This window comes from Falco peregrinus, chromosome 6 (assembly GCF_023634155.1).
Source record: "Falco peregrinus isolate bFalPer1 chromosome 6, bFalPer1.pri, whole genome shotgun sequence".
Classification (NCBI taxonomy): Eukaryota; Metazoa; Chordata; class Aves; order Falconiformes; family Falconidae; genus Falco; species Falco peregrinus.
In genome coordinates, this window is record NC_073726.1 from 64,133,329 (window position 1) to 64,154,234 (window position 20,906).

Genomic DNA, 20,906 nt, shown 5'->3' on the forward strand with positions numbered 1-20,906 from the left:
TGGCCAAGTTTTAAGCCTTAAAAAAAAATGGTTGTCACCACATCCTCAGCAGACAAAACAAATCTCTGAAGGATTTGGACCTAAGAGTTTCAATTAGGCATTTAAAATTAGTGGAAGCTTTTCGTGTTAATCTTTCTGTGCCTCAGTTCCCTGCCCATGACATATGGGTAATGCATGTCTTACTTTATGAGGGGATTGTGAAAATACATTCCTTTATGTTTGTGAAACATTCAGTTACTTCAATGATATGTACTGTAGGAAAGTCCATGAGTAAATTACTAATTCCATCTGCAGAGCAGAATGTGGCAGGTAGCTAGTAAACAAGGCTTGGGGACACACCTCGAACAGCGTGGAGAAGATGAAATAGTGACTAGTTGCTCACTAGCTGAGCACTGTGTATCCTGCTGTACTGGGTGAGGCCAAGGTCCCGTAGAAAAATAGCCTGTGATTATGCGATTAACAGCTCTGCCACAATACACAGGCAAGAAACAGGGCTGAAGGAAGGTTGCCCAGGCAGTCTTAAAGCTGAGGTTTCCTAAGCCTTGCATTCTTGGTGTTCAACTTTAAATACTCTTGCTTTCACTGTTTTCTGTGTAGTTCTCCATCATGCAGAGTGGGCATGAGGAATAATAAACAGCCATTGCTCCTGGAAGAAGAGATAGGGAAACGCCTGGTGTCATTGGTCATCGGAGAGGAAAGTGCTTGGTGAAGCCTTGCATCCAGGCATTGCATATAGGAGCATGTGTAACCCTGGAGGTAGAGAGAAATCAGGGATGGAGGAAAAAAGAGACAGACCAAGATGTCTTTTTTTCCCTTATGACGACTGTTAGGTTTATGCTGTTCTTCTATAATAATGCTGCATACCATTAAACAGCAATGCCACAAACCAACAGACTTGCAACTTATTTTAAAGAAGGACAGGATCATCCCATTGCTTTTTGCTGGGGGTCTTGTGGGAATGCATTTCCTGGTTTTACCCTGGGTATTCACAATTCTGGTTGCTCCCTCTCTGAGGTCCTGTCCTGTGGAAATCCTGTGGTACATGCATGAGACCATCATCTTTAAGCTTGGGAAAATGGTCCAGCTCTGACTCACAGGCAGAATCACCCCCAAATCCATCTGCTTTTATTCAATTTTTTATATTTTGCTTTTCTACCCATGTATGTTTCCTCAGGTAGAATGAAGTAGCACTGCCCATAGCCCGTTGCTAGTTCAGAATTATATGTGGGCAGTAGCAAGTGAGGAGGAACCTCTGGTTGAAGGTTTGATGTAGAAATGATCATGCCACCAATGAGCAAGCTACTGGATGGGTGGGATGCACACTTCAGTGGAAGTCTGCCCATGTCATGGTAGTATCAGCTCACTCTTCTGCACTTAGGATGGGAGTAAGCCAGTCACTCCAAAGCTGCAGAGGAGATGGGAGTGGAGAACAAAGATTGCCATGAGCCAGGAGCTATGAGATGCAGGAAAGTTGTGTAGATACGCTGACTTTAAAGAGTTACAGTTCAGCAGAGGAACATACTCACTGAGCTGTACAAGTTGAGGAAAGTTGCTCATTCTCTGCCTACATTATGAGTCAAACCAGGATGCACATTTTCTTCAAATCCCTAAACCCTAAAGCCCATGCACAAGAGCCTCTTCTTGTGGTTTTCATAATTGATGTTTGGCTATTTCACAGTTGCTTTTCCCCGTGGAGTTTCTCTTAAAAATTCCCTATTTTTTTTTTTAATTTTGACTGTGCATGGCAAGTTTATATTTCAGGAAAAATATTCAAGCATCATTTTTTGTGAAGCTAGGATCCCATTAGGGTACTTTGGGGAGGGAACTGCTTATTATTTGTGGTGTCTCCTGAGAAACTGATAAACGAAGTCCTCCCAATATTTCCCCTTCTTCTGCAAGCGAGTTTTCAGAAAGGTTTGTCAAGACAGACATTGACCTGCCACCACTGGCTAGTTATTACAGTTGTTCAGGCATTAGGCAATTGTGTTTTAGAAAGCAGAGATAGTTTCTCTTTTTCTTTCTCTTTTTTGTTTCTTTTAATAGCAAAAGCCTTTCACATTCCTTGCTATTGACTTCTCCAAAAGGAGGCATGTCTTTTAACTGGTAGCTTTCGGTGTGTGTAACTCCAAGCTGAGATCTCTGAGCCCTGTTGAAACCCTGGAGAAGCAGCTGAGGTAGAGCAGGTGGTCTTGCTTCAGCCCAGGGCCCTGTGAGGGAAGAGTAAGGGAACATTAGTCCCTTGGTCTCATTTCATGCAGTGTATGCCTGCACACACACAGGGGCAGCCACTGGTGTGGGTGTCTTTGGTCACCTCCAGGTTGTAACAACTGCTTAGTGGGGATCACCACTGGTGTCCCATCTCCCATAACCCTAGCGAGGGAAACGGAGCTGCTCTGTAGCAGGGGTCTGGAGGAAGGGGGCTATTCCTGTGGGAGAGGCTCATCTCCTCTGAAAGATGACATCAAGCCACACAAGGGAAGGACTCAGACATGGCCTGACGGGGAGTCCACTGCAATGCATCAGTCTGTTGCCCCGACCTCCGGTGGTTGACATCCACACTGCTGGGTGTTGACTTTGTCACAGTGTGCTACTCTTTAAATAACCCTTACTAAGCGGTGGAAAGTGTCTAACCCATCAAGTGCCTTCGTCCTCCCTCCCACTCCCCTCTGCAGACCTCCTGGTGTGCCACAGCTTGAAGATATCCTGCGTGGCAGAAGGGAAGGTAGTGAAGCTGATGTCCCCTTCTGAAGTTCTGGTATATGTTAGGACATGGGATGCGTTGCTCCATTTCTGACCTCTGAAAGTGACCTTATTTTCACTTCTGACCTCATGAAAACCTACTCTCTCCCCCTTTGCCTGCCAGCCAGCCAGCCCATTTCTGTGTATAGACAGAGCGCATAAGGCAGGGTAGACAGGATCAGCTTTCTTTCCAAAAAAAAGTACAAGGCACCACCAGCGCTTGTTTTAATTTATTCCTGCTCTTAGGTGTAATTATAACCTCTGGGTTTCAGTGTAAAGGTTGAAGGGGATGTGATTGAATGGGGTTAAGTTTTTTTTCCAAATTGCATTAATACGTGACTTATATGAAAAACAACCACACTCACACAGGAATGCAGGCAGTATTTGCAAGCTGCCTGTGGATTTATGAAGCGTTTGGAAACATACTGTACATTATTTCCTGAGACCTGTTTCTTTATGCAGCAGTGGTGTTTGCTTATTCTAGGACAATGATGAGACATGAAGGTATTAAAAACAAAATTAAAAGAAGGATAGAAAATGTTTATTTCAAAAGCTAGTAAGGGCCTCATTTCTTAACAGAACAGAAACAAAATGACAAACCTTTCAGTACCTAGTTGGGACTTAGAGAGATCTGACTAGAGAAAACTCTGTTTATCCTGTATTTATCTATACTTCTTTTTTTCTTTTTTTTTTTCCCCATCTTTTCTGTGAAGGATGTTTACACCAAAACAATATCTTTGTTTTCAGAGTTCATCTGCTCCCACTGCTCCTTTTCCAGCTGAAGTCACAATACTCAGTCTGTGACATCACCGTTGGCTTCAGTCAGAATGTAGTGTCACCAGGCGGAATTTTCACTCCAGGTGGACAACGTACAGCAGCGGCAGACCTACTCTGCCATGAGCAGAGAGCATGTTTGTCTATGCCTGTTACTAGTCATGAAGAAAAAAGGGAAGAAACCCCCCAGAAGAGAACCCAGGAGAACAGAACCTGCAGAATGGCCACGTAGGTCTTCTGAGAGCGTGTAGCTTCTGGGGTGGGCATGGGTGCTGGAGACTACCTTCTGCAGGATTTCTCTTGAAATCAGTTAACAGTAGACCTTAACCAGCAGAAAATTACTTACTTTTAAAAATGGGAGAGTGGGAGACAGGGAGAAAGTGGTTTAATTTAGATTCAAGTGTGACTTGGATACATGAACCTTATCCACAGGTTTTGAGGGGGCTTTTTGGGCTTTTTTCCTACACAACCCCCCTTGCAGAAAACAAGGGAAGATGACTAATGCCCTGATCCTGCTAACACTTACACATGTGGTTAGCTTTCAATGCGTGAGTTGTCCTGCTAAAGTCAGTTAAGACAATTCATGTGCTTAAACTCAGACACAGACCCACGTGCCTGTAGCATGAGGGTCTAGCCAGCTGCCCTAGGGGAACAGTTTAAATAAAGAATTTATAGAATATTTTCTAATGCAGACACTGTCTTGACCTGGAAAAGCTGAAGTCTCTGGCCTGAATCCTCCAGGAAAAGCAAACAAACTGGCCTTATGCCTTCCCTTTTGCTTTTGTCTGCCTGATTCATCTCTTGGGTCACAGGCTTGCAGTTGCTGGTTAGAAGGTGAGGCATGTCTCTGAGTGAAGGACGGTGGCTTAAGAGGTGACACAGTGAGATCATTAAAGAGCAGGGGGGGGAAACAGAATGGTAAAATGGTCAATATCCCCATTGACTGTATTGCAGTGGTAGAAGTGAAAAATACATGTATATCCAAAGTCTAGTTATTAGTGACAGTTTCAATGTTGAAACTGTATGTCCTGCTGGCCTGCAAGCATGGATGGAATAGTTAGTCATCAACTCTGAAGGCTGTCACAAAGGGTAAAGGCAGCATGGAACCCCCAGAGTTCCATGCTTCAGTCTCATGGCTGCACCAAGGACTCCAGGAGGACCTTGAGCAGGAAAAGGCATTGCTGTTTCTCCAGCATAACTTCCAGTGTGAGAGGAGCAGCACTTCCAGCTGGCTAAGTGCGCTTAGAGGTGTGTTTTAAAAAAAAAACCTGAGCAACCTCTGCAGGCAGTTCCTTCGGTGACCGATGAGCAGCCTTTGCTGCAAGTGTTTTCTCTCATTTCCAGCATCCTGGGCAATCCAGGCATCTGCTTGGTCAGGGTCCAGGTTCCCAGGGAGAAGAGGCTGAGCGTTACTCCTGCTTTCCCCTGGCTCCCTGCTACAGCCATGCTGAAGCATTTCTGGTGGCTCAAGTCAAGAGGCTATATATTTTTCAGGCAAGCTCTGTAGCATAACTGTACTGGCAGCCTCAGGAGAGTAGCCATTTACTTACATCTGTGTTTTGGGATGTCTTAGGATTTTTTGTTTGTTTGTTTGTTTGTTCGTTTGTTTTAGCAGGGCTGCACACTGTTGCTGTTGTGGCAATCCATATGATTCATGTCTTGCACAGTCTGACAAGTTTATTGTAGCTCGTGTGTGCTGAGCTGCACACTGCAGTTGCTGCACTGCTCGTGGTTAGTACCAGGGCAGCCCATGGTGCCCGTGCTGGGTTGTTAGCAAGTTCCAGGACCTAAGGGTGCTGTGCATGGGAGGGCCACTCAAGCGAGCTGCTTGCATTGGCTTTGGGAAATGGAGAGGACATGAGAACATTTCCTTGGGCTTTATTTTTTAAAACTCCTCCAGGAATAGCATGTTCCTTGGAGCAGGCAGAGCAGAAAGCAGGAGGGTCAATTTTGGGATCTAGTGGTGCTGCCAGGATCCAGTTTCATATTTATTTTCTGCCTCTGCGGAGCATGGAGTAAGTTATCGTTTCATTTGAACAACTTGGAGTCTCTACCACCAAGCCTTTAAAAAACTAAATGTCCGGTTACACCTTCTTCTGTTTGACATCAGTCTTCCCTAAGGCTCCAATGTTACCGTGGCTTGTTGTGTTCTTCATTCACTGATGCCCATCTGAACCTCTCAGCTCTTTTTTTTATTATTATTATTATTTATATTTTTTTTGGCAAAGGAAAAAAGAGAGAAGGTGCAGAGGGCTGGGAGCAGAGGCACAGCAAGGCTGATGCATCATGGCCTTGCTGAAATGCAGGGATGAGCTGGAGGGAAGGACCAAGACAAAACAGGAGTGACATCATTAGTTGGGAAATCTAGAGCAGTTTCGTGAAAACCTGTTCGGTGCCATCTCACATGCAGTCCCTCAGTGCCATTCGCTGCTGCCTGGGGCGGGTGAGAGGAGTGTGATCGGGAGCTTCAAGCCAGCAGATTTCTGGGGTGAGCCACAAAGGGACCTGCACTGTTGATCTGCCACACATGCTGTCCCCAAAACCACCCGCTGCTTTGGAGGCCCCCATGCTTGGATCGGTGGTAGCTTGTGGCATGTGGTTCGCAGGGTGATGGTGAGCTGTGTGGAGACAGGTTTCCCTGAGCAGCTGTTCAATGCAACCCAGCCCTCGCAAGTCAGTGTTGCTCTTCTGTCACAGCACAGGGAGAACAGGCTAAAGACCTACCGGCTGTTCATTTTGCTGTAGAGCTCCATCACTCCCTTTTGCTTGTCTCCTTTGTGAATATTTCCATAACAGTTAGTATTAGGGCTTTCTGTAGCCCTTGGTGGTTTTATCACTCAGCTACGTCTTGTTTTCTGTTTTTGCCAGATTTCTATAAAGGGGGACAGAGATCAAGGTGAGCTCTGTGTTGCGGGTCACTGCTTTTGTAGGTGCTGGTATAAATACATCTGTTTTCATGCCTGTGACTAACGTTTCTAGGACTGAGGTCCCACTCAGCACTTTTAGTCCATGCAGGTGTGTCAGCGACATGCCTGATGGTGCGTGCTGATCGACAGCAGGTCTGGGAGGGCTGGACAGCTGGTCAGGATGAGCATCGTTTGTTCAATGCCCAAATGCAAGGTTGTGGTGTGCTATCCAAGTTATGTGTGGGGCAAGGGAGCTTGCACTGCATCTGTGCACAGGGTGCCCAACTGCTCAGGACAGGTCTGATAGCAATTGCCCCACTTCCTTTTGTTCTGAAGATAATAGACCTAAAAATTAAATATTGACCTGTGTTCTTAAAAGGTGGTAGTTATTTGGTCCTGAGGGAGATTGCATATCAAAACAGGTTTTGTTAAGATTTGATGATATTCTAAAGAAATTGAATAAATTAGGACTTTGGTTTGTAGAAGTTGTAAAATCGGCTAGAAATAGGCTGTGATCTGGAAGATGGGGATGGCCATTTCTGAGATAAAGAACTCACTTTTTCTTAATGCAACTGGTATGGGGAAACTAAATGGAATGGGTTTGTGTCAGATGTAGAACAAGCAATCAGTGCTTGTTTTGCATTGTACTAGTTTCATTTAAGGCCGCCTTCTGTCTGGCTTAAAGTAATGTATTGTAGTGGTAGTGGTCTCCAACCCTTTCTGCCTAATGCACGGTTGGTTGCTAGGAGGGCTGCCGTCATCCACAATTTAGTTGTGGATGTGATGACCAATTTTGCATCACTTTCCAGGCTTTGGCTGTATGACTCAGCTGGTCCTCTGGTGACTCATTTCAGTCTCCCATGAGCCCAGGAAGGACTAAAGAGGGAAGCATGGCTATTTTCAGATATGAAAAACAACTAAACCCAAGGAGTATGTCCACAAAGGAGTACTGCAAACATTGAATTAATTGGGTATTTATACAGGGTGTAAACTTGCCACTTCCCACTTAAATTATTTCCCCAGTAACTGTACTTCTGCTGAATTTAGTTTCCAGTCTCTTCTTATTTTTCATCTATATGGATCTTGGAAAGCTCTCTGTGAGTTCTGAGTTCATAAGATCTGATGAAATTTCACAGGTCTTTTGGTACTAAATTCCCCTAGCTGGTTTTGGGCTTTTTTTTTTGGCAGTCTCCCTGAGCCCCCCCCCCCCCCCCCCCCATCATTTACTGGGATTTTACTGGGATTCTCAAAGTAATTTTAGTAACAACCATAGACCCACCCCAGGTCACTTATCTCCCTAGTAATTCCTTTATTAGACTAAGCTAAGATGCCCAGTGTTCTCCTAGACCTACTGAAAACTCTTGTGATACGACCACAAGTTGTTACTAATTTGTTTTTTTCTGGATCATGAAGAAACAGCAGTGTATTTGCTTCTTGTGAGAAAATCATACAGAACTTATTTTCCCAGAAACTCTTCTTTCGCTGTGACTCAGTTTGGCCAGACTTCCTCTTCATCGTTAGTCAAAACCTATAGGTGTGACTGTGGACAGCTTGGCTCTGATATCACCAGCACGTTGATGATTCTGAGCTCATTGTCCCACTTTGTCTAGGCTGAATCCTCTAATTTCATTGCTGTAGGAAAAGGAAAGAGTCCAGTGTTCTGGGCTGAAAGGAGATGGCTGCAAAACAACTGTAATATTGCCAAAAAGGTGGTTATGGAAGAGGTGGAGCAAGTGGCTGCATGTTGCTGGAAGCACATATTGATACGTCAGTTCACAAGTGTAGGAACATGGACGAGGAGGCCCGACAGCCTCTTTAGGTAGTCTGTTGTCTGTAGCCAGCTATCCTTTCTAATGTGTTTTTTTGATTCTGTAGGTTTAGTTTCAGCAATTATGCTGTACCTAGGAGTGCTGCACAGCAGTTACTGGTAGTGAATAGTGAGTGCAGTCGTACAGGGTGTGAGGCTCGCTCAGGTGCCCGTGTTTCTGCAGGATGCTGTTCAGGGCCTCAAAAGCACTGAGTGATCTGGACCAAAGTTATACCAAAGGTTGCCTTCCACCGTACACCGCACTGAAGCTATCCCTACTTGCCCTTTCTTGAAGAGGAGTGTGTGCAGCCAGTCTGGCTGTGGCTCTGCCTAGAGCCTGTTTTTTGAGCTCAGTCCCACTTTCTAGCCCATCACAGTGGTAGCATGCCTCAGGCTGCACTGCAGAAGGCATTTGGCTCATACCATACTGGATCTCCAGTTTCAGCTTTGCTCCTCTTCTGTCATGCTCTAGTCTTGCTAGTGCAAGAAGCCCAGCAGCCATGGTGTTAAGCATGAGAGCTGGGTAAATAAATATGTCAATAAATAACCATATCCTGCGCAAAAGAGAAACCTGGGGAAGAAACTGATGGCAGCCAGGGAGTTCTGCTGATACAGGTGGAGGTTTTTATTGTTTTCTTTCTCTTAATGACTTCCCTTGCTCTGATTTCTTTTCTTTTAGAGCTTTGAAGGGGAACAGGCAGTTACTGGAGTCCCTGAGCTTCTTCATCACACACAAGGGCCTTATATCCTTCTTCCTCCAGTAGTTATCTTTTCCTGAGCTCCTGGATGTTTATTCTTCAAGGCTCTGAAATCCTTCATGTAGTTTATCCCCATACCTAAATCAGGTTTTCTTTCTGTGTTAATAAGAGCTTCCTGCATTACCTAGGCTGTCCTTCCTTGGCCAAACTGTAATTTTGTCTTCTCTGCATGCTGAACTGGCCTCTGTCCCATTAGACCTTGCTTAAAAAGGAAGTTGCTCTGAAGACAGTGGGAGATTGGGCATGTACTGCCAGCCCCCAGCCCCAGCCGCAGGCCAGCGGTGGGGCAGGGAGGTGTCCCGAGGCACTTCTGTGGGATCGCTTGAGGCAGCATCACTAATTTCTTTTGGAGAAGAGCTTCATTGCCTTTGTGGGTCATCCTCTGGCTGTGCAAGTGCTTGCACGTCTATGTGTGCCTGAGTGTGACGGTGTGTTTTGTGTGACAGAGGTCAGTACAACCTCAAATACAGCAAAGCAAACCTTTGGAATCTCTGAGCGGTTACCAGGGTTCCCAAGGATACGCCTGGTAACGCCCCATGTCTCTTGGAGACTGCTGCAGCTCCCTCTCACTGCAGTCTCCTATGAGCTCCAGTCTCGAAGGAGAAAGGATCGAGACAGTTAAGCAGCACTTTTTTACAGAGTTACTCTTCTCAGGTGCAGCCTGTGAATTAAAGAGGCTTTTTTTGGGGGGAGAAATGTGTCCACACCCAAATTCTAAACCCCATGTCTCCCTGATGATCCTTTGTTTGGGCCAGGTGGCTCAGTCTTGCTGTGTCCATTCTAGTCCCAGCTCATGGCCCTTGCTGTTCCATGTTCTGGGTTTACAGTCTTAACTATGGAATGCAAACCAAAAGCCAAGAGCGACAGCAATAAAAGACTTCTGGCTGTTTGGCCATCACTTTGGGGATGTTTTCTTGGCCTTAAGTGATGAGGAAGATAAAGTCTGGAAGACAGGGTGAAAAAAACATGCTCAAGATGTGTTTCCTTGAGGAACTGAAGGGCTTTTCTCTGTGTGGGTTTGTGTTTGTGTGCCTGTGTGAAGACAGGTTATTTACAGATTTGTAAATACTGTAAATACTACTTAAACTGCAGGTCAGGTGATTAATTTGCAGTATTCTGTCTCTTAATTTTCAAAAACACCTTATAGCCTGCAATGTATGGGAGTGCTGTAAATCCTGTGTTTGGTCATTCTTCTTTGAAAGGGAGATGTTTCCACAGAAGCAAGAAGATGTGGTTAACCCTGACTTTGGGATAGCTGGGAGGTCACCAGATCAGTCTATCTCAATTTTCTGCTTTGTCAGAGCCCCATACCTGGCTTCTCCACCTTTCTCCTTGCATTTTCATCTTCCTTTGCAGCCCAGATCCTATGTATTTCATCCAGACCTCACCAGAAACTTTGTTCTCTCCAACAGGTCTGTATCCTGATGGAAATGAAATGAAGGGAGGGATTTTGTGAACAGGCAAACTGACCTTTTCAGCTCAGCTAGTGCTTGATCTGAGTTTCAGATTTCATAAACAAAGCAGGGGCTGAATGTCATGCAATGGCCTCTTTGCAAATGAAACACAAAAAAATCCTGTGGGAGTGAGAGGCTCAGCCTGAGACTCTAGCAAGCCTTGCCCATGTCCTGCCTTCAGAAGTAGGGTTGCTTCTAATGAGCGAGGTATGCAAGATGCCAGCCATTCCCTGTGGTTTCACCACACTTGTGGGCCAGTTGGAGTCATTGACATTACAAAGCTAATATTTACAGGTGGGAGGTCATCCAGGTGGGGAGGCAGCTGTTGTGGAAAAAAACCAAAATATCCTTTCCAGTAGGCAGCTGTGGGAAGCCACGAGTGTGCCAGTGCTGTGTGGTTGAGCGGGGTGTAGCCAGGGCAGCAGCGGGAAACGCTGATTCAATTTGGTCCTTTTTCCAGGGGCGCTTTCCCAGGAACTAAGATCACAGAGGGACAGGTAGGGCAGCCAGTGAAGTTTGGGGTCAGTAATTGAGGAAGTCCTCTGTTTTCCATGTAAGATGGGGATACCATGGTCAACCCCGGTTAGGAAGATGGAAGCTGAAGTGACACAACTGAGAGACTTGACCCATGCTGCCCAGAAAGCAGAGCCGTGCCAAGATCCTTGTTTTTTTTCAGTTCCACTTTCAGGATGCAGCTCTGTCAGCAACTAGCAATCAGAGATAGAGCTTGTGGGAACCTAGATGCTCTTACATTACAGATCTGTTTGGAGGTTAAATTTATGGACCCATATGCTAAACTGAACTACCAGGCAAATTGTGGCCAGTTGATTCATATTTACTGATGAGACATATTTACTGTCTTACTAGCTCTCCAAAGGGAACTTTGGGTGCTGTAGAAGTGCTGTAGTTATTGTTTGTTCTACTTTGCCACCATAGATGACATAGGATAGGAGGGATGAAGGTGGCCAGAAAACAAACAGTCCTACCTGGCACATTGATCTGAATAACGGCTTTTAGGCTCATCTGGTCCCATTTTGGTTTCAGAATGGGGAAGCCACAAAACATTCCTTGGTAGCTTGCTTTCCCCATCTCCTCTGGCCGTTCCCAGCACTTCAGGTGCTCATGTAAGCATGGAATTATACAAGTGTGTCATGCCGTATTCTGAGTGGTGCTGCGGGTGTTAGTGTGGTCTCCTGCTCTTTGGGCAGGTGTGGTACTGCTCATGGGTCCCCCAGCACCCTGCAGTACAGCCCCAGCCAGGCAGCCCACATGTGCCTCAGGTCTGCTGGGCCTCTCTCCAAGAAAAGTAAAAGAGGGATTTCTTCAGCAAAGCATTTTGTTAGGCATCCTTCAGTGTCCTCCAAAGATAAAGCTTCAAAGCAGAGCTTCCTGTCTGACTTCATCATGTTCTTTTTTTTCTCATTCCATCTCTGACTTCAGAGCCGACTTTCTTTTCCTCTGAGGCTGAGGCCCTTGGGAGTACTGAGTGTTCGGTTGTAAAACTTGTTCCCAATTTCACTGACACCCGCGTTCCTAAAATGTCTTTACACTGAACATGAGTTCCTTTGCACACCCATGCAGACCTTGAAGGTGTTCGGGTGCTGCTGCCGCCTCTGTCTTTATCGTTTGTCACCTCATTTTGCTCTTGGGACTCCAGAGTCATCACAGGAAGTGATGGCTTCGCTCCCAGGCTTGGGCGTGAGGTACATCCAGCAGGGCTATCCATCTGCCTTCTCAAGCCATGGAGACCTGCCATGGCCACAGTGCACTCCCAGGTTTCTTATATTATGTCTGGAGAGCACTTAGACGTCTTGGTAGAGCATTTGCAGTGTAACTTCATGATTTCTGTAGAGGTGACAGTCTTCCTGTCAGCTTTGACAGGTGGAATTTACTTACTGGGGTCTGGCTGTGTTTTGTCGAGGCTGTAGCCTATCCACTGTATTCGCTTGCTGCCTTCATTTGTTTTCCACTCAGTGATGTTGAGCTGTCCTGGAGAAGTTGTTTTGCGCTATTCCAGCTGTGCTGAGTTTTCTTCTAGGAAGGTATCTAGGGATTAACCTTCCAGTTCAGGGGAACATGGACTTGAATGCTGGACCTTCTTACACCAAGATCTAGAAATTAGTGTCTGATCAACTGGCTGCAGCATCTGCAGGGAAGTAATGAGGCAGCCTCTGGTGAGGTATATTTTAACCTGCGTTCTCAGGTGTTGCGTAGTTAATTAACGATAATGTGAAACATAAACTACGCACATGATTAACTGAAGAAATCTGTCATATCTTTTGTCATTACTACAATTCATTAAAGTGGGAGATGGAAGTGACCCCAAAAGAATCCTTCACTGATGTGTAATCAAGGATTTAAATGTAAGTGTATATATTTGTCCCAGAGATTTTGTTTCATGTGCTTAAAACGAGGGATATGTCAGAGGAGCCCAAAGCTTGTTACTCAGGCTCGTGGGCACCTGAACCCACATCAAAAGGATGAATAAGAACCATGATGTTTCTAGATCACAGAAGATATTAGGGCTTTGTGGCTTGCAGTGTATATGGAAGAGTGGAGTTTTGTACTGGTGAGATTGTGGTCACTGAGCACTGAAGGAAAGGCTTGATATTGCAGGGACTGTGCAATAAACTTTGGTCTATAGAGACAAAATACAGATGGTACAGATGGTTCAAAGGGCAATCTGTGGCTAGTGCTTGCTTGTTATTTAAGTGGTTGCCCACGGTCTAAATCCAGCTCACATGACATTGTCTAGTGACCTGCCAGATGTGGGGAGTGCAGGTGGATGAAGCTGGAGCAGCCCAGATGTTTCCAGGCTCCAGCACAGGCTCAGGCTCAGGGTGGTGCTGCCTCATTTGGTCTGTGCGGGATGTGCCAAGGGTCTGGGTAGCCAATTTTCGCCCGAGCTGCTTGCGAGGGCTCTCACCTGGGGTGGCAGAGATGCTTCCTGGAGGATATGGACCCAGCATGGACTGCTCTGCCTATCTTGCAGTCGCCATGCCTTAGCCCTGGGAAAAGAGGTGCTACCCTGTGGGGTCTGTGCACTGGAGAGCACCCATCTCCCACCACCCCCAACACCAGAGATGTCCTGGAGGGGAAAGCGGGTGTGCGCCATCTCACCAGCCTTCAGCCTGCATCAGTACCTAGGCACTGAGCTCAGCCTTGCTGACTGCCCTGCTCCCCAGGTGGTGCTGGCTCGCAGCCCTGGCCAGCCCTTACCACCTCTCCCAGCACCTCTGTGCCTGTGGGCAGGTGTGGTGAAGCTGGAGGCTCAGGGAAGGGGGCAGGATGGGTGGCTGGCTCAGAGGAAGGTCTCCCCAGTGTTTTTCTGGCTGTGTCCTCTTTGCCCTGGTTAGCTGAGAAAGTTTTCAGTATCCAACAGGCAAGTTTCCCTGGATTTAAGGAGTTAAAAGGGAGAATAAGGAAGGGAATAAAGATGCTTTGGGAGGAGTGATAGCATTAACCTGAGCCACATGCCAAAACAACCTGCTCAGGCCGTGACAGAGAGCAACTGCTTATGCCCCCTCCATATCCTGGTTGATAACTTATATCCTACCTATAAAGCAAACTCATAGTGTGGGAATTAAATAGTAAGTAGGGTTGCTGATGCTATAAATGCAGGAGAGGGATGTGTTGGAGGGCAGTTGGGGTGGCAGGGGGATACGGAGTGTACACTGGCCATTGTGCTGCAGTGGGGATGTGCTTTTTGGGTGGGGGTGAGAGGGAGGGAGATGGATGCTCGGTTTTGTTCATTTGGTTTTGTTTATGGCTACTCTGTGTGTTGGAAAGTCTTGCTTTCTGTCCGGCTGTGGGACATGGATCAAACGTGGCAGCCTGGAGCCATGTGAAACCAGGTCTGGAGCAATGCAGGGGACAGGCTCTGTCACATCTTGGAGAACTGCTGCGCCCTGTGTAAGCATTTAGGAAACTAGTAATTAGGACGAGACAGTTTTACTAGCAGGACAGGAAAAGCAGAGCAGGAAGGCAGAGAGATCTTCACCTGGAACGAAGGCTTCCTTGACATCTTCTGCTCACCAGGAACAGGAAGGAGCTGAGGCTGTTGAGGTTGGAACTCCACTTTGAGGTTGTCTCCAAACATTCAGCACCACAAGGGAAGTAATTTGTGTAGCCTCCAGGGACATAAATTTTAAGGAGGTTCCAAGGGTGCAGTGGTACTGGGGACAATACCTCAAAAGGGGCCACACAGAGGCCACCATAAAGAAGAGTGCTGTGCTGGAGACACAGCTATTTTGAAGGTGCAATAAGTTAGCCACACCTGGCAGATCCCCTTTTCATTGCCTTCCTAACCCGAGTGTGTATATGAGTTTGCAGGCTTGTGCCTCTCTGGGGAGAAGTGGAAGATACTTATTTCAGGAGTGTCTTGTGTGCATCATTTATATGCTGAACACATGCCATGTGCTTTCTACAGTATTTTTCAAGCAGGCACTGTCATTCTGGCGGCAGTCAGCAAGCAGCCTCTGGTTACAGAACACTGGCAGCTCTGCAGGTACTGCAAAAGGTCTTACTGCCTACTTAATACAGGGCAGGGGCTTGGTCTCTTGCCACCACAAAGGCCACATTTATAAATCAGCAGTAAGCACTAGGAATAAAGCAGAAGAAAACATCAGTGACTTTGAAACTGTTCCTTCTTTAGTCCCCAAAGTGTATTTGTTGCCCTTTGGGGTGAGGTGGGTGGATGGAGAACTGTACCTCATTTGCTTTCCTGAAACCTGTTGTACTTCCAAGTGAGGCAGCTGTGTGATTTGTGTATGCATGCAGAAGAGGGCTATCTGAATTGTAAATAGCACCTGCTAAATTATTATTAAGTGAAAGCTGACGTGGGAGGAGTTCTTAGAAAAAAACCCCTCAAGTCTTTTAATAAAAGTCATTCAGGCTGTTTTAACATTGTCCTCTAGCTGCACACTACATACTTCAGCTCATGTGGATGCTACAGGGAGTTATGTGAGTTGTATCAAGGACAGGGAAGGCCCCATTAAATCCAGTTACTGTCAGTTGTGTGAGAGCTTTAAATGGGTACACTAAAATCATTATTAAAGAAGGAAACTATCAATTTTATTTAATGCATGGTGCCCAACCTTGATTCTGCTCCCAGCCCAGAGACTTGCTGTGTGCAGGGATGATACGAAAATTAGACCTGCACTCTTCAGGGCTTGTATTTAGCATTGCAGAGCCCTGGCTGCAGCCTGGCTGGCAAAATGGGGGCTGTAGTACTCTGCCCGGCACCCCTGCCAAGGCAGGGACTAAGCCTGAGCTCAGCATGTGTTGCCACTTGCTTTAGTCCAGGCAAAGCTTTTGCTAGCATAGGTGGGGCTGCTGGGCTAGGCTTTAGGTGAGTAGGAATGCTTGGTGGGCACAGCTGCTCGTCCTGAGCATCCTCACCCTCTCTGCTCCTGGTGGAGAGCAAAAAGGCAAGGAGCTGGGTGCCAGCCTCAAGCCATCCTGTGCAAAACGTGGCAAGGGGTCTGCTAGGATCTTCCTGCAGTGAAGGGAGGCAGCAAGAGAGGCCCAGCCTCACACAGGAGGTTTCTTGGAAGACCTGTGAGTGGGTGTTTAAGAGGACCTTTCCCTAGTGAAACAGCCCGTTTTCCATCCCTCCGTGGCTTATGGCCCCTCTGTCTTTCCAAGTCCCCAGGAGCAAGGATGCTTCCTGGGATCCTCACTGGCTCTGGGGGATGCTCAGGGAGCATTGTTATCACAGGGCTTGGCTGGCATGGATTGCCCCATTACTGCTGGCTTGTTTCTTCATGGACATTGTAGTCATGTCATGCCTATGTAATCAAAAGTCTGAAGCTGTAAATCGTTACAGGCTGTAATGAGGAATTTGATCCCTGTAACAAACCATCCAACTTGTAGTCACATTTATTACTATTTCTGCTATTGCCATGGAGCAAAGATCCTTTTTGAAAAAAACATGCCACCAGCACAATTTGATAGTGTCCTCAGGAAATTCAAGGTTCTATTTTTCTCACATTAACTGCACAGGCAAATTTGCAATAAAAATGACTTTGCTGCAGAAGCCTTCTTTTCCCATCACCAAGCTGTCAATCAGCCTGTAATTTCTTGGTATTGGACTATGCTGAAGAGCTGGACCAGTTATTCTCCTTACAATGTGTGCCCCTAAAACCTCAAATGTGAGAAAATCATTTTGGATGGAAGGAAGAAGATTTCATACTTCTTTTTTTTGGGGAAAAAAAAAGTATTTCTCTTACGATGCGCTATAACCTCTGAGGAGAGTGGAAGTGGCAGCAGGGGAGTCCAGAATCTTCCCTTTAGCCACAACACAGCTCTGCTCCCTCTGTCTGCTCCGGTTTTGGGGTACCAGGGTGGGTCAGTGTTTGTCCCCTGTTCCTGTCCCCCTGCTGAGGCTGCCAGCCGTGTTGCAGGGACAGCAAGGGGGCTGGTTGTTGATGTGGAAACCTGGCCCTAACAACAACTCATTTCACCAAGGGGCACAGGCAGCCATCTGATGATGACAACGTTGAGTGACTGCTGACCTTGTTTTTAGTGTCAGCTGATATCAACTGGAGCCCTGCCAGTTTGCACCAGTTGAAAGTCTGTCTTTTAATGGTGGCAATTATCCTGATTTTTACAGCAGGGCTGGAGAAAGTTGCAGCTGCTGCGCTTCACATCCCTGACTTCAATTTGGGATGCCTGGGTCTTCTGGTGTTATCTTTAGAGTGTGAGAAACACCTCTCTCCTTGTTCGGCATCAATCTTTTTTTCCCCTTTTTATTTTGTATGAAGAGATATTGCTCAAGCACACCATGGAATGAAAGCCATAAAGCTATAAATTACAGCTCTGCTAGGTCCACAATATGTTACCAATTACATCTGCTTTATTATTTGCGTCCAGGGGGAAAATATACATCAAACCAACCCCACTCTCCAGGCAGGTCGGTACTGTACTAGAAGGAACACCATGACTCTTCTTAATCAGCAGAAAAACAAACACAGTTTCAGCTCACTCACATACAGTACTTGTGTCCAGGATGACAAGTTGACTAATATTGCTACGGTTCTCCGAGCTCACTGCGTGCCACATGCTACAGCATTCGTGGCAACATCATCACCCTGTGGAAAAGAGAAGAGAAAGCACTTTGAGGGGTCGGGAGCTGCAGGGGGTGCTGAGGAACCAATTGCAGAGATTTTGGAAATTGCTGCCAAGGAGGCTGGGGAGGGGGAAGTTAATACGAATGGCAGCAAACAGCATCAGAAATCACATTGAAGCCAGGGGTCATGTCTGCAAAGAAGGGCATGCTGCGGTTTGCAAGACTTTGTTGCTAGAGTGGGGTTAGTGGGGTTTTGCTTGTTCCAGCAGGGATGAGGGTTTCCCCACATGTCCTGTTAGGGGTTTTCTTCTGCATCTGCCCTGTCTTCCTAAGTTTGTCACTGTGGCAGGGATGAAGGTGGGGGTGTTGAAGCAAACTGGAGTGATTGCTTTGCTGGTTACTTCTGTGTAGCTGTGAATGGTGGTTTTTGGCTCGCTACAGCACCCCTTTCCTTGAGCAGTTCCTGGGCTTTGGGCTGCTGGGAATTAACTGGAAAATAGGTGTTGGGTGTGTTTGGGTGTGTTTGCTTGACGATGCTACTGAGCTTTGGAACTGTGGAGCAATGTTCATGTTTTTCTATATAGGTGTATATGTTTATGCATGCATGCGTGTGTGTATGCGTACATATGAGTTCCAGAAAATCTTCCAAAGAGCAACAAGGACTAGTGGAGCATGCGTTTCTTTTACGAAAGGGAGCTGAGTGTTACATACTCTCAGGTCTCCACATGAAGAAGTCATCCATGTGCACTGTGGAGTTTGTTGTGGTTTTGTCACTGAAGCATTCATTCAGCTTTTAACTTTTTAAAGTTGAAAACAAGTCAAGGTTATGTTTGTGCTTGATAATTCAGCAATGGTGCCAGCTCAGCATATTTTCTTTTTCTTCCCTAGTCATTCTGGTTTATTAAAAAGAAACACTGATGACAGATAGAATGGTGAAGGAGGCTGTGACTTTCTGCTCTGACTCCCGCTGGACACTAACTCCTTCCCCAGGAATCCCCATAGATTTGTGCTGTTCACAATACCTTTGCCCCATAGGTAGCATCCTACCCTGGGCAGGGAAAGCTGGCAACAAGTCAGGACTTAGATGCCCTCTGTGGGCCATATATTCTTTTCTGAATAGGAGCATTTTCTGTTTCATTGGAACGTTACTCGGAATCCTTCAGTAAGTCTGTCTCAGTGATACTTTATTTTCACTTCGGTTATGAGGTTGTGGGTTTCTTTTTTTGGTTTGTGGGGTTTTTTTTGTTTGTTTGCATTTTTTAAATAAAGATTTTAAAGATTTTTTAAGTCTTCTGGAACCAAAGAAACTTGCATTAAAATAGGGCATTTCTTTTCTTGAAAAATAAGGTTCTATTAGGACCTAATTCTGCCACGTGCTAATGTGCACATTGCTTCATTAACATTGCTGTTAATTTCCAGGGGATCTGCTTTCCAGTGATGGTATTGTCACTGTGAATAAGAATAGATGAACACAGTTTTATAAATCTGGGAGAACTGAGAGCATACAGTGAGGCTCATGTTGTGTAACTCCCATCTCCAGTGTCCCTGAGCACAGACCAGCATTGTGCACGATTCCCACAGGCAGACTTGGCAAGCAACCTGAAACATCATCTGCTGCTTCTTCCTGGCTCCTCACCTTTGTCTGTGCACCTCCATTTTGTCACAGTGTATCACTCCTGGTCCCGTCCTGGCTGTTTGTAGGCCAGAAGCTACACAGTGGTTTTATGGGAGCTAATGGAGGGCTTAAGTCAGATCCACCGAACTGTTTAATGTAGGATGAGCCCGAAGATATGAGATTGGTTTCCATAGGCAGAATACTTTGCAGTATTTGACATGAGTTCTTCCAGGGAGCTAGGTATATTCCTGGAGACAATGGGAATAGGAGTCTCTTTAGGCAGAGAAAATAAAAGTAAGATTTACCTTCCTGTTATTAAAACTGAGAAGGGGGAGAGCAAGAGAAAAGGAATCTTGGTTGTTGTTAGTATAGTTCGGTCAGAGGTAATGATTTATTTTAGAACATAATATTTTGCGTTGAATACATATTTCTGTAAGAACTTGATTTGTGTGTGTGTGTGTGTGCGCGCGCGCGTGTGCTGTATCTGAAGTCTGTATCCCATTTTCCCTTCCTGCCACTGAACAAATGAAAAAAGCCAGGGAAGGGATCTTGACACTGGTTTCACTCTGATGTTGTATTGCAGGTATGGCCTCGCATGTGCAAGTTTTCTCTCCTCACACCCTTCAGTCAAGTGCCTTCTGTAGCGTGAAGAAACTGAAAGTGGAGCCGAGTTCGAACTGGGATATGACTGGGTACGGCACACACAGCAAAGTTTACAGCCAGAGCAAGAACGTGCAGTCCTCCCAAGCAGCCGCCGCAGCAGCCGTCAACGCCTCCCTCCAGATTCCCAATCCGAGCATCCCTTACGAACAGACCATCATCTTCCCAGCAAGCACGGGGCACATTGTGGTGACATCCGCCAACAGCACTTCTGGTGTGGTTGCAGTGTCTGGGCAAACACTGGGTGGGCCACACAACCTGATGCGTCGCAGCACTGTGAGCCTTCTGGACACCTACCAAAAATGTGGACTTAAGCGCAAGAGTGAGGAGATTGAGAACACAAGCAGCGTGCAGATCATTGAAGAGCATCCACCAATGATTCAGAACAATGCCAGTGGGGCCACTGTAGCCACCGCCACGACCTCTACGGCCACCTCCAAAAACAGTGGCTCCAACAGCGAAGGGGATTACCAGTTGGTGCAACATGAGGTGCTCTGTTCCATGACCAACACATACGAAGTGTTAGAGTTTCTTGGCCGTGGAACCTTTGGACAAGTAGTCAAATGCTGGAAACGTGGCACTAATGAGATTGTGGCCATCAAGATCCTAAAGAACCATCCTTCCTATGCCCGGCAAGGCCAGATTGAAGTGAGCATCCTGGCTCGGCTGAGCACAGAAAGTGCGGATGACTACAACTTTGTCCGTGCATATGAGTGCTTCCAGCACAAGAATCACACGTGCTTGGTCTTTGAAATGTTGGAGCAGAACCTCTATGATTTCCTAAAACAAAACAAATTCAGTCCCTTGCCCCTTAAGTACATTCGACCGATTCTCCAGCAGGTAGCAACTGCCCTAATGAAGCTGAAAAGCCTGGGACTGATTCATGCTGATCTCAAACCAGAGAACATCATGTTGGTAGACCCCTCCCGACAGCCATATAGAGTCAAGGTCATAGACTTTGGTTCAGCTAGCCACGTGTCTAAAGCTGTGTGTTCTACCTACCTTCAATCCAGATATTACAGGTAAGAGACTGCGCTCATGTAACATTACCAGGAGGAGTATTTTACCTATGGGAATTTTCCTGCATTCCTGTATTAATCCTTAGCTGGGATGGCTCTTAGAAT

At 46.2% G+C, this 20,906-nt stretch overlaps 1 protein-coding gene across 1 annotated transcript in view; it reads left to right on the plus strand.

The window, feature by feature from the left end:
- HIPK2 (homeodomain interacting protein kinase 2) overlaps positions 1 to 20,906 on the plus strand; it is a 145,053-nt gene that overhangs the window by 25,834 nt on the left and 98,313 nt on the right. The window contains 1 exon segment of the mRNA XM_055807079.1: positions 19,706 to 20,804. Within this exon segment, the coding sequence (XP_055663054.1) occupies positions 19,706 to 20,804 (1,099 nt within the window).